Below are 17,585 nucleotides of genomic sequence, written 5' to 3'. Positions count from 1 at the left end.
TGATGCCTTATTTTTGCTATTAACTAGGATGATATAAGCATAGGAGTATAGGTATCTCTTTTATATGCTTACTTCACTTCCTTTGGACATATTCCAAGAAGTGTGTTAGCTTGGTCATATGGTAGATCCATGTTCAGTTTTATTCCAGGAATTTCCATACTGTTTTTCATAATTGTTTTACTAATCTTCAGTCCCACCAACAGTGTATTAGCATGTCTTTTCTCCAAAACCTTGCCAGTATTAATAGCCACTGTACCTGCAGTGGATGATACAACATTGTGGTTTTTACTTGTATTTCTCCCTTGGAAAAGTTCCCATTCATATCCTTTGCTCATTTCTAAACTGGATTATTTGTTTTGTTGTTCATTTATTGGGCTCTCTATATATATTTTATTTATTTATTTATTTATTTATTTACCCTTTATCAAATGCATACTTTATACATACTTTCTCCCAGTCTGGCAGTTACTCTGTACTTTGGTATTCCTTTGTTGTGCAAAACAGCTTGATATAATTCCAGTTGTCTATTTTTCATGTTATTGCTTAAGTATTTTACCCCAAATGTCATTACATAGGCCAATGTCTTGAAGTGTTTTCACAATTTCCTCAAGTAATTTTATACTTTTATGTCTTAAATTTAGATTGTTCATGAATTTTGAGTTGATTTTTGCATAGAGTGAAAGGTAGGGGTTTTGTTTCAAACTTGTACACACATAAATCCAATTTTTCCAACAACTTTTGTTGAAAAAACTGTCCTTTACTCAGGGAATGTTTTCAGCATGTTTGTGAAAGATTAGTTGGATGTAAATGCATGGATTTATTTCTAGGGTTTGCATTCTGTTCCATTGGTCTGCATGTCTATTTTTATGCTGACATTAATTTTGAATTATAATAGCCTTATAGTATGTCTTAAAATCTGACATTGTCATGTCTCAGACTTTGTTTTTATTATTTCATCTTGCTTTAACTATCCAAGGCCCTTTTTGTTTCCATGTGAATATTAGGATTTTTTTCCTAGTTCCATGAAGAATCTCTTTGGAATTTTTATGGGGATTGCATTGAATCTGTAAATTGCTTTGGGTAGGATGGAGATTTTGATAATAATTCTTCCATGATTGCAGAAGATTTTTATAGTTTTCATGTCATATAAACATCCATCACGTAGAAGGAGAGTAATAACTATTTCTGAGCTACTAATATGATAATTGAACTTAAAAGACTTTCTAAAATAAATGCTTTGCCTTTCTGTTATGAATCTCACTAGGTCTTGGTGCTTTGCTCTTGAGATAAACTGCTGGAAACTGTTGGTGTTTAATTTATTTAGTAAAATTAGTCTTTGCTTTTCATTTTGAGAATTTTTATAAAAATTTTATGCAGATCCAATAGCTCATAAGACAAACACAAAACAAAAAGAAACTAAAAAGATTTAATGATTGTAACAGCAGGTATGAGTAAGTCATAAACATTTCTAAAGCTTATGTGTAAATCCATTTTGGTTTTCTTGGAAAAAAAAAGCCATGCCAACCATAAAAATATAGTTAAATGGGTAAATAATTTAAAAAAAAAGTCAACAAAAAAGATGAGAAAGAAGAACTTTATAAAATGAATTATAAGAAATAACATAGAAATAGAAGACATTAAATGATTCTGCCACACACAACTTTAAGATACACAACAATTCAACAATATCGATGTATCAAAAGTGCTTCAAGATGATATCATTTATAAAAACTGAGCCCAGGAGATAAGGAATTATTATAAATTTCATTAGATTTATTTGAAAGGCAGAGTGACAAGGAGAGACATAGAGAAATAAATGACCTATCTGCTGGTTCTACTCCCCAGATGGCCACCAATGGCTGGATCAGGTCAAAGCCAGGAGCCTTGAACACCATGCTGGTCTTCCATATGAATGATAGGCACCCAAGTATTTGATCCATTTTCCAGTGCTTTCCCAGGTGTATTGTCAAGAAGTTGGATCAGAAGTAGAGTAGCCAGGACCTGAACCAGTGCTCTAAAACTTGGTTATAGGATACAGGCAACACAGGCAACTGGTTAACCGACTGTGCCACAGTGCCAGCCCCTAGAGATGACGAAATTTTAAGAGATCAGTCCGACAAAGAAAATATCAAAAATTCTCAAATTACTTCCTGACCTAAACTAAATCAAGACAACCTGCCAGGATAACTGAAGTAGAACCCTAAAGGATGTGTCATTACCATGCTTAAGAACCCATCCACTGATGAAAGGATAAGGATAATGTGGTAGATATATACAGTGGAATACTACTCAGCTGTAAAAACATGAGATATTGTCATACTCAATAACAGGGAAGGAACTGGTGGTCATTATGCTAATTGAAATAAATCAACTACAGAAAGACAAGTATTGCATGATCACATGGTATGTGGAGCTAAAAAATGAAAGGCAACATGATAGAATTTAGAAATGTCATAGTTACCAGAGGCTGAGAAGGTAAGGTGGAGTAAACATTAACAGGTACTAAGCTATAAACTAGATAGGAAGAAGAAATTCTGAGATTGTCTTGCACAGTAGAGTGATTAGACATATGTATGAAGAATTTCTCTTGGAAAAGAAAAGCTAGACAATAGGGCTTTGGATGTTTTCACCATAAGAAAAGTTAAATGTTTGAGGATATAAACATATTGACCCTGATTGAACATTACACAGTGTGCACGTGTATGAAAACATCACATGACACCTCATAAATTTGTACAACGTTTAGCATCTGTTTTTTTCTTCCCAAATGGAGGAAAGGTTAATGTGTCTCATCTAGTGTACCACATAGGGGATTTTTCTCTCTCCACATCCCTCTTTTCACTAAACATAGAAATGTGGTAGGTGGACTTCTAGTACCTTGTTGATGCTTCTAGATTATTCTCCCTTTTGTTCATTAATACTCTCCTCATATGTAAAACATCTCATGTCTTAAACATGCATGCATACTTCTCTGTGCTACTTTCATATGCAAAGGATGGTTTCTCCCTCATTTCCTCTTTTTCTCTCCCGAGTCACTTCCTGCTATCATCTACAGTCCCGACAGTCACCCTGGAAGAGTTTAGTCCTTGTATACCTGACATCTCTTCCACCAGTACTCTCTCCAAAACTGTTGGTGACTTCCATATCCATTACAGAGTAAAGGCATTCCCCATTACACATTTGCTCTGACCACTATGGGAGCCAATCTCAATGCCTGTCTTTCTCTCAAACTTTATACTTAGCCTTGAGCTACAAATATATTCCAGAACCAACACATCCTGTTAATTTTGGTTATTAGCAAATTCACACAGCTACTGTTCTGTTCATTCCAGGTTATTAAAACACTCCTCAGACATCTGCCTGTGTTGGCTTCATTGTCTTTTCAACACAGTACCCTTAGTGATCCTGGCAACATGGAGACCATCACATTTATTGAAGCTCTTCTCTCCAGTACTTCTCATCTAATTCTGAATAACATGAAAAAAATCATTTAAAAAGTCAGTGGATCCCAGCACAAAACATAGTGTGCCCTCTTGTGTTACCAATTCCCATTAATTTCAACTCTACTTACTTTAGTTCTCTTAGTCCATTCTAATCATTGCATTGTTCTCCTTTCTGTCTCTCGGGATCATAGCTAACTTGAGTCCTTTGAATATGAGCTCCATCTCTTCTGAGCTTGGATGACTTTTCTCTCATATTTCTCCATGGACTCATTGGCTTCATATGCCTCTGACAATCCGATTTTGTTTTAGTTCTACAAAGCATTATTGTTTACCACAATCTGGAATATACACATTAGCGGAGTGCTGTAATTTGTAGGCAAAAGGTTATTGTAATTTATGGAAACGAAATTGTAAATAATAAACTCAGTTTAACCCAGTGACATTAGAGTAAATTCTGGTCTTTCTAGTGGCACTGATGAGGGTACACATCAAAATATGAGAGTACTGAAAAGATCTCGTAAGATGATTTTTGGAGAATAAGGTTGATTTATTTAAAAAAGCATATAATTTATGCAGTCTCAATGATCTAAAAATCTTGGTGTTTTCTGGTAATTGTAAGACATTTAGTGTGGTTAGTATTTAAAATGTAATTCAAGGGGCTGGTGTTGTGGTACAGCAAATAAAGATACTAGCTGCAATGCCGACATCCCATTAAGATGCTGATTCATGTCCCTCCTGCTCCATTTCAGATCCAGATTGCTGCTAGTGACCTGGAAAAAATAGCAGAAGATTTCCCAAGTGTTTGGGAACCTGCCACCATTTTGGAGACCTGTATAAAGCTCCTAGCTCTTGGCTTCTGCCTGGCCCAATGCTCACTATTGCAACCATCCAGGTGACCCAGCAGATGGAAGAACCTTCTCTCACTTTCTCTCTCTGTATCTCTCCCTCTCTCTTTGTACTCTGCCTTTCAAAATAACAAATCATTAAATATTTATTGGTTTATTTTGAAAGTCAGAGTAACACACAGAGAGAAGGAGAGGCAGGGAGAGAGAGAAAGAAATGTCTTCCACCGCTGGTTCACTCCCCAATTGGCAGCAACTGTTAGAGTCAGGCCGATCCAAAGCGAGGAGCCAGGAGCTTCTTCCAGTCTCCCATGTGGGTCTAAGGACTTGGACCATCTTCCACTGCTTTCCCAAGTCCATTAACAGGTATTTGGGTTGTAAGTGGAGCAGCCAGCACTTGAACTAACGCCATATGGGATGCCAGCACTGCAAACGGAGGCTTTATGCCACAAGCGCTGGACCCATAAATCTTAAAAATATGTAAAACAAAATGTTATTCAAGTAATGGTGTGGGAAAATGAGGGCATGGACAATTTTATTTGTTCAGAAGCTTGGACTCATGTATTTAATGGAAGGAAATCTTACAAGTATTTACATTAAAGTGTCATGTAAAACGACTGCTTTTTCTGAAGAATGACTCTGGCATCCTATTGGAGGGTATATTTGAGGGAGATAAGGCTGCTGCTCGAGGCATTCCATAGATCACCACTCCTGGAAAGTCCAGGGAAAAGTTGTTGATGGCTTCCTCTGTCAACAATGGCAAAATAAGAGTTGGAATTTTAAGAAAAAATGATTCTTCCAAGTTTTCTAAACATTTCTTGTGGTTTGGGTGAAGGCATAGATTATTTTTTGGATATGTTTAATTTTTATGTGATCATTGTTGATATAGCCACAGAGAAAATAGGCATATATGCCTGAACCTAATAAAGTGATTAAAAGATAGCTCTTGAAAGAAACACATAGAATACTTTTGTAAGTTGAATTATCACATAATTGAAAATAATATTCAAATAAACTTGGAATAAATGTTAAATAATATTTTCATTCCATTCGGTTATTCTAAAGGGGAGTTCAAGGTGATTGTTACTATTTCTTGAGCATGCATTAGTGCCAAACATCATGCTACCTACTTTTTAAATAATGTATAATCTTCACAACAACTTTGTGTAACTTTTATATCATCAAATTTATTTTTGCAGACCATAAAACTGAGTCTGAAATAGAATAATTGCCTTAGCTGATCAACTCCCTTTCCTAACCCAGCACTTCATGAAACAAATCGTAGAACTTGAACTAAGGGTAATTGGATTCTGAAACTTGCTTCCCCATTCTGTTCCACATCTGTAACCTTGACACTTACTTTTCTGTAAAACAACTAATGCAATTACTTAATGGTAATAATTCTAATAACAAGATCATTTTGGTTTTTCCATTAATCTTCCAGTAAAGTCTTAAACATTCATCAATTTATTTTATTGTATATATACTTATATTGCCAATATATTATGATTATTATTAATGTTTTTACTTATTTTTATGAGAGGTGGAGAGACAGAAAGATTCAGACAGATAACAGAAAGAGAGTTCCTATCCACTGGATCACTCAAAAAATTCCCACAGTGGCCTGGGGCTGGAACAGGCTGAAAACAGAAAACAGGAACTCATTCTAGGTATCCGAGGTATATATCTAGAATCTAGTTACTTGAGCCCTTCCCTAAGATCTGTATTAGAAGCAATTTGGAGTTAGAAGCTTGAGGTGGCAGCAAGACAGCTCTCTTATGTGGTTGTGGGCACGTTTACCAGTGTCTAATTGGTTAGACCAAATACCTTCCCTTGACATATTTAATTAAAGACAAAAATATGCATATTGTGGAATACTATGTAATGTTTTTATATGTTTAAACATTGTGTAATGTTCATAATTAAAGTATTTTAAGTCACTATACATTATAGTAACCCCCTTTTATCTGCAGGGAATCTATTTCAATACCTTCCATTGATGCTTAAAAATGTGGATAGTAACAAACCCTACATATAAACTATCTTTTCTCCTATATGAACATGCTTATGATAATGTTTAACTTACAAATCAGATATAGTAATAAAATAAAAACAATAGCTAATAAAACAGGACAATTATAACAATATATTATAAAATTGCCAACAATACTACTCTTGCACTCTGGATCATTGTTAAATATAATAAGGGTTAATTAAGCATAAACACTGTGATGCTGTGGTAACTGAGATGACTACAGTACTATGTGCAGTATGGATATGCAAGACAATGGGGATACTCATGCTCCAGTTGAGACAGAGTAGGACAGTGCCATATTTTATCACTTGGAGCCAGCATTGTGGCATAGTGAGTTAAGGAGCTGCTGATGGAGCTAGCATCCTATACCAGAGTGCCAGTTCAAGTCCCAGCTTCTTTTGATCGATTTGCCTGCCAATGCACCTGGGAAGCTGTGGATGATGACCCAAACACTTGGGTCCCTGTCACCCATATTGGAAACCTCAGTGGAATTCAGGACTGCTGGCTTTGGCCTAGATGAACTCCAGCCAAGGTGACCATTCTAAAAAAAAAAAAAAAAAAAAAAAAAAAAAAAAAAGATTTGATCACTTACTCAGAATGGTATGCATTTTAAAGTTTATCAACTTTATTTCTGGGAGTTTCCATATAATAGTTTTGATCTGCAGACATCTACAAGGAGTGGAAGCCATCCAAAGAAAAATCATAGACAACAAGGTACAATGTTTAATGAATGAGATTTTATTATCCACCTCTTGCTCAGCTCCTCTGTGCAAGTTCTATTTGCCTAAATAAGCTGTTTTCTATAATTATTGTACAATGTTGGGTTTTTATTAGAGTAAAATTGTAAGTAGAAACAAAGTACTGCCTTCAGCATCTAGTCACATAGGTATTTTCAATGACAGCAGGCATTTAGTTGACCTAGCATTAATTTAAAAAAAAAAATAGACAATAGCTTTAAAACTAAAAAAACACATGATAATGTTTGATGAAACATCCAGTGTACCCTCGGAGAATAAAATCCTTATATCTCCATTTTACCTGCTGAGATAATGTCACAATCACTGTAGGATAATGAGATTTGCTATTTTCTGGAGGGAAATTCATATTTCAAGTTGGATTAATGAATGAAGAATTGTGAGGCTTTGCTTTCAGGATTTCCTTTGAAAAGAATGTAGTATTTGGAAATTATGAACACATAAATATAGATTGTGATATACTTTATAGATTGAGTCAGCAAAAAAATGAGTGTTACATAAATACTAACATCAAAAACAATTGCAGTAGGGCAGGAGTTGTGGTGCAACAGGTTCAGTCACCACTTGGGAGGCCTTTGTCCTTTGTCCCATATCAGACTACCCAAAATGAGTTCTGCCTCTGCTTCTGATCCAGTTTCCTGCTAATGTGTCTGAGAGGCAGTAAGGTAATGGTTCAAGTACTTAGGTTCCTGCCGCCCCAGGGGAGAACTTGATGGAATTCCTGGCTCCTGTTTTCTGGCTCTTGTGGGCATTTGAGAACTGAACGAGCAGAAGGAGGGATTCTCTTTGTATCTATCATGTATGTCTCTTCCTCTAACCTGTATCTCTCTGTCTTTGAAATAAAAATAAGTGAACTTTTTTAAAAAAGGCAGCAACTTTCTGAATTTTGAAGAATTCCCATGTTATTCTTTCCAGATTGGGAAATTCTCTTGAGTTTAAGTATCAGTTCAGAAAATAAGGTAAGTATTAATTACAATTTATGTTTTTTTTTTTTTCTTTTTGACAGGCAGAGTGGATAGTGAGAGAGAGAGACAGAGAGAAAGGTCTTCCTTTTTGCCGTTGGTTCACCCTCCAATGGCCGCTGCGGACGGCTCATCGCGCTGATCCGAAGCCAGAAGCCAGGTGCTTCTCCTGGTCTCCCATGCGAGTGCAGGGCCCAAGCACTTGGGCCATCCTCCACTGCCTTCCCGGGCCATAGCAGAGAGCTGGCCTGGAAGAGGGGCAACCGGGATAGAATCCGGCGCCCCAACCGGGACTAGAACCCAGTGTGCTGGCGCCGCAAGGCGGAGGACTAGCCTGTTAAGCCAAGGCGCCAGCCACAATTTATGTTTTTGTTATGGAAATTTAGTAAGCCTAGTGACAAGGCAGAGGGTGAGAGGTGGAATATTCCACAGGTTTTGGGTTTGTTTGTTAATTTTGGCTTTGATAAGAATCAAAGGAGATGTAAAAATAAAAAGAAATCATTAGGCATTCAGGAAAATCATTTTCCATAGTGGTGTATGTAGGTCACTATATACTTAGTTAATTAAATTAACTATTCATAACATAAAGAACTATTACTATCTGGAAAAATATACTATATTTACAAAACTACATGCAATAAAGAGTAGCCCTTTCCCTAATTAGCTTATAATAAAATTATGATTAATTAATACAAGACATGGTGCAGTTTTTCTTTATTGGTGGTATTGTTCACATAGGATCTGAGGCTCTTTTTAATTTGCACAAAATTAAATAATCCACACTCAAACTCATTTTTCATTATGAAAATATATTCTTTTCAATAACATGCTATATTTAACATTAACAAAAATATTTTAGAGTATTCATTTACTTGTCTAATATAACAAAAAAAAATTTCATTATCACTCATGTTTGTGCCATGGGGAGGCCCTGGACTGGTAAGACAAGTGAAATGATGTCTGTCTGAGTCATTCAGAAGGAGGCACAGGTGAATCTAGGTATACAGTAGTGTGTAAATGCAATTTGAGGTTCATTTGGACAAGAATAGCAATTGGATTTCCAAGGAGAGGAAAAAACAAAAAAAGACAAGGAGACATGAGAAGAGTATATGGCACTATGAATGACACCGCACATTTGATCTTATCAATAATTGACTTGCAATCAACAAATCCCCACTGTCAAAATGAAGTTTGTATCAACTAGTTTTGCACACAAGACTGCACCATTCCACACTCCCATCCTAACTCTTTTAGCTGATCAATTTAGATAGTGGTACAAAACATACAGTTCTCTTGTTTATTAACTATGCATACATCCTCTCTATAGTGCATTTTTATTTTACATATAAATACATACATCTGCTATTTTAAAATTCTGTTCCTAGACCTTCCATTGAGAATTTTTCTCTTTTCTTCAAGTTGGTTTAAATCTTTGTTCCTTAAGATTGCTGTCTGTTTCTTCCAAAATAGTAATATAGGACCTAAGAACACTGAACTATAAATATAGCATTTCTAATTCTCTATTCCTGAGAGAAGAATGAAAAAAAGAACAATTTCTGTGTTTTAAATGTTCTAGAGAAGGCAGTATAAAAATCTGTAACCATCTTAGGAGCAAGGTAGAAACATAGAATTACAAATATCTTGTAGTGGGGCCAGTGCTGTGGCATAACATGTTAATGCCCTGGCCTGAGATGCCAGTATCCCATATGGGTGCCGGTTTGAAACCTGGCTGCTCCACTTCTGATCCAGCTCTCTGCTATGGCCTGGGAAAGCAGAGGAATATGGCCTAAGCCCTTGAGCCCCTGTACCCACATGGGAGACCCGGAGGAGTCTCCTGGCTCCTGGCTTCAGATTGGCACAGCTCCAGCCGTTGCAGCCAATTAGAGTTAACCATAGGATGGAAGACCTCTCTCTCTCTCTGCCTCTCCTACTCTCTCTGTGTAACTCTGCCTTTCAAATAAATAAGTAAATCTTAAATAGCTTGTAGCAACGTTGACATACATGTATTTATTTGAAAACTGCGATACAGATTATACAATCCTTCAAATACCAGTAGCATCTTCTCATTAACAGGTTACTATCATATCAAAAAAATTGACTTTTTAATCTTTTTAATTGTAATATTTTATCTACAAAATTAAAGCATTTTAAATCTTAATCTGCCAACCTCTTCTTTATTTATGTTGTATTTTATTCTTAAAGTGTTGTAGTGTCATTCCTGGTTTAAATAATTAAAAATTGTGATAGTTTGAACACATAAATTAAAATAATTTATGGTTTTCTGTAAAATAGCATCCTTTTGTTAGAAACAAACCAATGATTTAAATTCATATACATAAAATTAGTAAAAATTTTCTAATTTCTAAATTTGCTTCTATGGCATGTTGAAGAGAAGGGCAGTCATATTTTTAATTCAAATGCCTTATTTGTGGTTTATCTGCTGTTGCTAATTAATGTTTTAACCTTGATTCACTTAATCTTTCTGATTCTCCAATCTTTTGTAAAATCTTATAGTTAGTTTCAAGGATCTTTTACAATCCTAAAATTACCTTTTGTTCTACATTGACCTTCATTACTAAATGAGGAGTAAGCTTCATGATTTTCATTTTTTAGAAATGAAGATTTATCTGCATAATATTGGCTATATTACAAAAAAATTAAATTTGTGTTATAGGGATGCTTGATTTTATGCATTCACGACTACCTATAAAATGTAAATACAAAATGCTCACATAAAATATTATTTACTTAGTGACTGTCCTATTTTATTATGTGCTTAACTGATATTGTTGAATTACTACTATTTATTGCAGCATTAATGTTTTCATTTTATTGTTAATACGATGGGTATTCAGTTTGGGGAAAGCTAATTCTGACATGATACTGACAGCAGGGATAAAAAGGAGATAACACTTTAAAGGACAATAACCTTCAAGATTGGAGTTGATTTAAATACATTGTAGGATAGTGCCCAGATGTTAAAGATGAGAAATGTAAGACTTGGAATATGATTTTCTCCAATTAACTCTGTGATAGAAGTGCAAGAGGGAAACAATAAACATAATTAGCAATTCTAGTATTTAAATTATTGTGGAAAGGAGTAGAGGGAGCAAAGTGGTAAAGGCAAAGGAAGCGGATTTCTGCGTTGGACCTATGTTGTTCTCTGTCTTCTGCCGTGGAGCCCAACCGTCCTTCGCATTTGAACATTTGAGTTTCCTTCCATATGCCAAATGCTGTAGCACCTCATATGACTTCGAGATCCCTGTTGTAGTATTGTACATCAACAAAAATAAGAAGATAGTCAAAGAGAAAAAATAAGGAATACACAAAGTATAATCATTTTGGTGAAATCATACTTCCATGATCCACAAGAGTCTCATATATAGGCACTAAACAATTTGTTCTCCTTAAACTTATATGTATAATGGTGGTTACCAGGTGCTGGACTGGGAGGATTAGGGAAAGATTGATTAACAGGTACTATTGTAAGAAATTCTGGGGCTCCATTGTATCTTAGAGTGACTATAATGTTTTACACTATGGATTTCTTTAAAAAAAAAAAAATAGCACAAACCGTGAAGCTGGTGGTTGAAAAGTGTTGTTTCAAGTCCCAAGCTGATCTACTTTCCCTCTGGGTTCCTCCTAATGCACATGGGGAGGCAGCAGAAGACAGCGCAAGTGCTTGGGCCCTGCGACCCACCTTGGAGATCAGGACTGAGTTCCTGGCTCCTAGGTTTGGCCTCTCTGTGGCAGCCATTTGAGGGAGTGAACCAGTAGATAGAAAATACCCTCCCACCCCTTCCTCTCTCTTTTTCTCTCTCTCCTCCTCCTCCCTCTGCAAATAAATAAATCTTTAAAGATAAAATTTTAAAAAGTATCCTAAAATGGGATTTTGAGGTTTTTTTTTTAACCATAAAGTGCTATTAAATATTTGAGGAGCTGGATCTATTTATTGCACATTGAACAACTTGTTTATACATGTATCAAGATATCACTTTGTTCCCAATAAATATGTGCAATTTTTAAGTGCCTGATACATTTTTTAAACATTAAAAAAAAGAACAGGGCCTAACATTTTGAAACAAAGCTTCATTTTGGAGTACGGGTGTGTTTCAGGTTAAAAATAAAAAGGTAGTAAGTTAGAGACTCAATTGGCCCCAGGGTAATTGAGAACAACATTAAATCAGTTTATAAAGAAATCTCAGGATAACTAATTTAAAGCCAAGGAATCTACCATGTCATATTTTCCATGAGTTTCTAGGGCAATGATCTTCAAAAAACTAGTGAAAGTGACACCATGGAAATCGTGGATTTTGGGTCCCCCCACAAAGATACTGACCTAATATACCCAAACTCTAATACTACCACACTCCCTGCTGGGGAGAGGAACTGGGTACTGTCTGTAAAGATAATTAACTTAGAAAAGTGCAAGGGTTTTCTCTCTCTCTCTCTCTCACTGTCTAACTGTCTGTCAAAAAAAAAAAAAAAGTACAAGGGTACAATTGAAATATGTAAAATAGTAAAAGGGATGTGAGTAGGGTAAATGCAAGATTGTTTACCCCACCCATAGAATAAAATTAGGAGTATCATTTTGAAAATTTTATCAATAATAAATGAAATGTTTACTATCAATGAAAGCCTTTAGTTAAATCTAATTCTACTTTTTCTTATGTACATAAAGAAGATTTAAGAACAGTCTTGGACCTATTTTACACAAGGATCACTTCATAATCTCTACTCTTGATGTATGCTTATGTTAAACCATTGATATGAGCAACAGAAGTAATAAAATTCCACTCATAGGTTTTTTTTTTCTTTTAATCAATACTCCCTCTGCAAATTTAATAGGAAGAGAGCCCCAAGGACAACTCCTATTACCAGATGTTTATAGAATGCATTTTGTATTAAGGGAACATTTAAAAAATAAAGTTAGAAGTCAAGACAAGTTAATTTATTAGCTCTATTTGTACAGCTATTCCTTCTTAATTTGCACTATTAATCTAAGTAGGAAAAATAGCTACTGAAGGCAGTTCTTTGGTTGTACTAAAATAATTTCTCAAAAGCATTATGTTTTGCTTGCCATTATTATGTTCCCTTCCTTTAATTCCAATCTTAATCATTTTCGGCAAAATTTGGAAGTTCCTTCTCAAGTGAATCAAATGACCCCATAAAAATGTCACCTAGTGTTAAATGTGATGTAGATTTTTAACCATCTTGTTCCCTTCTTTCTCTAGGCACTCCATCTGCACTGTGTACATTGAAGTTCTTCCTCCAAATAATCAGAGTCCTCCTCGCTTCCCACAGCTGATGTACAGCCTTGAAATTAGTGAAGCCATGAGGATTGGTGCTGTCTTATTAAATCTACAGGTATGGTTTTTGCTAACTACCATATGTATCTAATCTTCTGATCTGTATCACCCCAAAGTGACATGCCTACAGATTGATGAATTTTCTATTTGTGCATGGGAAGAAAATCCCACATTCCTGCTTACTCTGTAGTGAATGAAAATTCCATCTGGAAAGGAGAATAAGATGGAATTGGAAACATGCACTTGAATCTTTGCATCCAAAGAGTCTACCGCTGACTATTATTTTCTGACTTGGATGCCTTTTCACCAGCTGGATGTATTTTTGATACAGTGTTATCTAGAGGAAATAACCTTAGACTCAAATGCTGATGGTAAGCATTGTAACTCTGAAGCAGATTCTGCTTCATTCTAAAGCCAGGATAAGGCTTGGAAGTATTGTGGCCCTGGTATGTTTGTTCAGATGAAAGGAGTAGGTTTACATGATTTTTCTGTTTTTAGGGCAAGATTCATAGGTGTATGAGTTGATTCCAAGATGGTAGCTTGGTTTTTAGTATTCATATCTTCCTGACCACAGCATGTTTGGCTAGCAAATAAATTTTCAACTTCATGTAGTGTTATATAGTGTCGATAACTGTCACTTGTTATAACAATCAAATGAACCATAATATAATTCTACGTAAGGATGGTCAAAGGACAGTTTACCTTCTCTTTCTGTTATGTGGGAGTTGCAGAGTTTGCTGATATGATAATTTAGGAAGCTGGCTTTGAAGCTTAGGGGAGAGTTTAATGTGATGGATCCAAGAAAATCTCAGTATCACTATCTGCCAATGAATGAGATCCCAGAAATACAGCTACATCTTGTTCAGATCTCATATAATTCCCGACACCTTCTCACACAAATCCCAATGTCAAAAATAAAGATTCCATAGAGTGATTGTACAGAAAGAATGCAAAAGTAATGAAATATATCCACTTTATTTTCTACATGTAAAAAGTGAACATTATAGAAAAGTGACTGATGCTCCCAGACCAGTTGGATAAGTTTTTTTTTTCCTACTAAATGTAGGCTCTTTCCATAAAATCCTGCTAGTTATTTGTGGCTGCCAAAATGTGGTTGGTATTACCAGATATTTTGTTGTGCCCTGCTTTCGTATCTATTTTGTTACTTTTCTCAAGGTAATTAGAGAGCTTGCTTTGAATGTTCTTATACTGTTAAAATATGTGGGATAGAAAGCTATATGAGAATAAATATATTAACAATATAGAAATTCAGAGGATTTAATGTACAGAATTTTAAAAAATAGAGGTAATTGGAGAGAGCATATGGCACAGCAGTTAAGACACCATTTAGATACCCCCACCCCATATTGGAACACCCGGGGTTAAACTCTGCCTCTGCTTCTGATTCCAGCCTCCTGCTGATGCGAACCCCAGGAGACATTGGGTTATGGCTCAAGTAGTTGTGTCCCTGTCACCAGTGTGGGAGACCCAGACGAATTTCCAGACTCATGTTTTTAGCTTTCCCCCATCCAGTTTGTTGCCTACATTGGGGAATGACCAAATGAGTGAAAGATCTTTGTCTCTGTCTTTGTGCCTTTCACAGAAATAGCAACTTTTAAATTACCTCCTGCTTAAAAAAAGAAGTTTCAATGGGAGGGAGAAAAGGACAACTCAAATTATTATAAAGAATGGAAAAAATAAATATTAAGACATATTTAGTAAAATAATGAAAGTATTTTTTCTTTATACCCACAAGCACTCATTTACTGCAACAGGAAGAAAAAAATAACAGCATGAAAAGGAAAACGGTATGAGCTTGGCTTTGTAACATTTATGCCAAGAAACCATACATCTTTCACATAAATCTTCCTTAAGAATGCACTTTTTATATAAATTCATGTTCTATGAGGTAAAAGATAATTTTATTTGTAATGGGGTTCAGGCTTCATTTACGTAAATCTAAGAACGTTTTAAGGGTCATATTATAGGAGAATAATTCTACCTGAAAGTTAAAAATGAAAAATAGTTGGCTTTTTTCATACCTTAGAATTCCTGAGTATAAAAACAAACAAAAAAATGCTAGCAGTGGCATTTCTATTCACACTTTCTGTTTCTGGAAGAAGCAGAAGAAAAGATGCCAATTGCAGTGCAGTTTCTATTAGAAATAAAGACAGTGGCACCATCAAGTACTTATCCTGGACATCAACCACCTACTTTTGTTCGTGTACAACTGAGATTGAATTTGAACTCGTGACCTATACGTTGAAAGGGTGCCAGAAAATTACTCTTCCAGAGACTTCCAGCAAGAGGATGCATTAGAAGTACTCTGGACATCTGCAGCACCTCCATCCCCATCGTTTTTCACAAACAGCACTGCCTGCTGCTGACTCACTGCTCCATTTAGAAAGACAGGATGTGTGAGTAAAGGTATTTTTGAAGATAGCAGCAGACTGGTTTTATAATAATCTGTTTGGATTGAGATCAAAGTGATTTCTTTTCAGAAAACAAGCCTTGTTTCTTCCCCTCTTCCTCCCCCTACTAAGTATGTTCTTTTCATTCCATCCGTGGTTTTCCTTGGTGTATTAATGCCGTTTTCACTGGCTGCTGTATTGATAGTGTTCAGTTGAGGGAAATATTGCCCAGATTTCACCTTTCTGAAGTTTCTTATGCTGATCAGCATTATTATTAAGAGATTTTTAGTTCGAGAGTTTCTTAGATCTTATTCATACTCACAATTATATATACTTCTGAGCTGTTAGAGTGACCTGTTCGGATCAATATTGATTGTAAGAGCCAGTTGTACGGACATCTTCCCTACTATGTGTTTAGTTCTATCGTGCCATTAGCTTTATATTGCCCATTGTGGACTTATCTTTGCCACAGTAATTGGCATATTCTATAGCTCTGTGGCCTTCATGCCGGAGCTGGTGTTTAACCATTATTTACTGGCACACCCTGGTTATGGAGCCAAATTATTAAGATGTATGTACTCCAACAGCTTCATCCCTCTCTGGCCCTCTGAAGTTCTGATCTATTTTCATCACACTAAACACGAGGCAACACTACCAGATATAACTGGGTGTATATTCAAATACATGTCTTTCTATTTTCTTCACAAGAAAACTATTTCCTTCCAAATTATCCTTTTATATACTTTACATTCTGTCTGACCCACCACAACACCATTAGCTTAATGCTCCTTTGTTGGACATAAAATTAGTGTACTTCATTTTTGCCATCCTCATCCTCATAAGCTAATGTTTAATGTAGCCCTTAATGTTCAATCAGGAACTGTTTGCATTCTTTGAACATTTAATAATTATATCTGTAAGCATAGCTGAGTTATGTCATGGAAACATTCACAAAGCTAAAATGTCAGTAATTAGTAACTGAAAATATCTACTTTTTAATCATCCTGCGTATCTACCATGATTTAGCTGTAGCTCTATTTTACATCATTTTCCCTTTTCTTTTAAAAGGGTACGGAAGCTCTAATTTAAGAAAAAAGTGTTATCCTAATAACAAACAAAATAATATATATTTTAACGTTTGTTTTCTCCTATAGAGTGAGAGTTTTCAACCAGTTCTCTGAATTCAAATTACTTATTGTCTCTACCATAATGTATTCTGACCATTTATTTGATGCTGTTTCTAATTTCTTCACTTGTAAGTTGTGATACATTACTGGAAGTTGACTATATTAACCTGTTTTAAAAAGTTATATCTCTTCCACATATATGCAGTGCATAATTTCATTTGGCCATAAAGCTCAAAGGTGAGGCTTTTACATTTAAATAAAATTAACAGGATTGCAGCACATAGAGAAGAATATAAGAAGAAAGACTACCAACTGGACGTTTCCTAAGACACATCAGAATTGCATAAGATACTGCCAGTTCCCAGAAGCGCTTGGTATTGCGCTCCTAAACAGTGGGGTTTGCTGGTTCTCATCCTTCTCTACACTAATCCCAGAGCAACCTCAATAGAGGAAATTTCTTTAAGAAATGTGTTTTTCCCTCTCTATCCTCTCAGTGCCTGCAAAAGTGGGGAAATGAAAAAGATAAAGACAGGAAGGTGAGTTAGAAGACCACACTTAGCTTTCTCCAAGTATCTGGATGCAAGATTAGTTGTAAAATAAAGAGGAAACCAATTAAAATAAACATAAAACAAGCAAGGCATATGAAAAAAAGTGAAACAATTTTACTAAGTAATAGTTACAGACATAAATTAGAGGGTCTC

At 35.5% G+C, this 17,585-nt stretch overlaps 1 protein-coding gene across 15 annotated transcripts in view; it reads left to right on the top strand.

Annotated features, from left to right (window-relative positions):
• PCDH15 (protocadherin related 15) overlaps positions 1-17,585 on the top strand; it is a 725,080-nt gene that overhangs the window by 381,692 nt on the left and 325,803 nt on the right. For 14 of the 15 annotated variants that reach the window (XM_062215103.1, XM_062215102.1, XM_062215101.1 and 11 more), the window contains one exon: positions 13,272-13,404. The exons of the other annotated variant lie outside the window; for it this stretch is intronic. In XM_062215103.1, coding sequence (XP_062071087.1) covers positions 13,272-13,404 — 133 coding nt within the window. The remainder of the gene's footprint in view (positions 1-13,271; positions 13,405-17,585) is intronic. 15 annotated transcript variants of the gene reach the window in all.

The sequence above is a fragment of the Lepus europaeus genome, chromosome 17 (genome assembly GCF_033115175.1).
Source record: "Lepus europaeus isolate LE1 chromosome 17, mLepTim1.pri, whole genome shotgun sequence".
Classification (NCBI taxonomy): Eukaryota; Metazoa; Chordata; class Mammalia; order Lagomorpha; family Leporidae; genus Lepus; species Lepus europaeus.
Note: the sequence above shows the minus strand (reverse complement) of the source record. Positions and strands in the feature narration are given on the sequence as shown.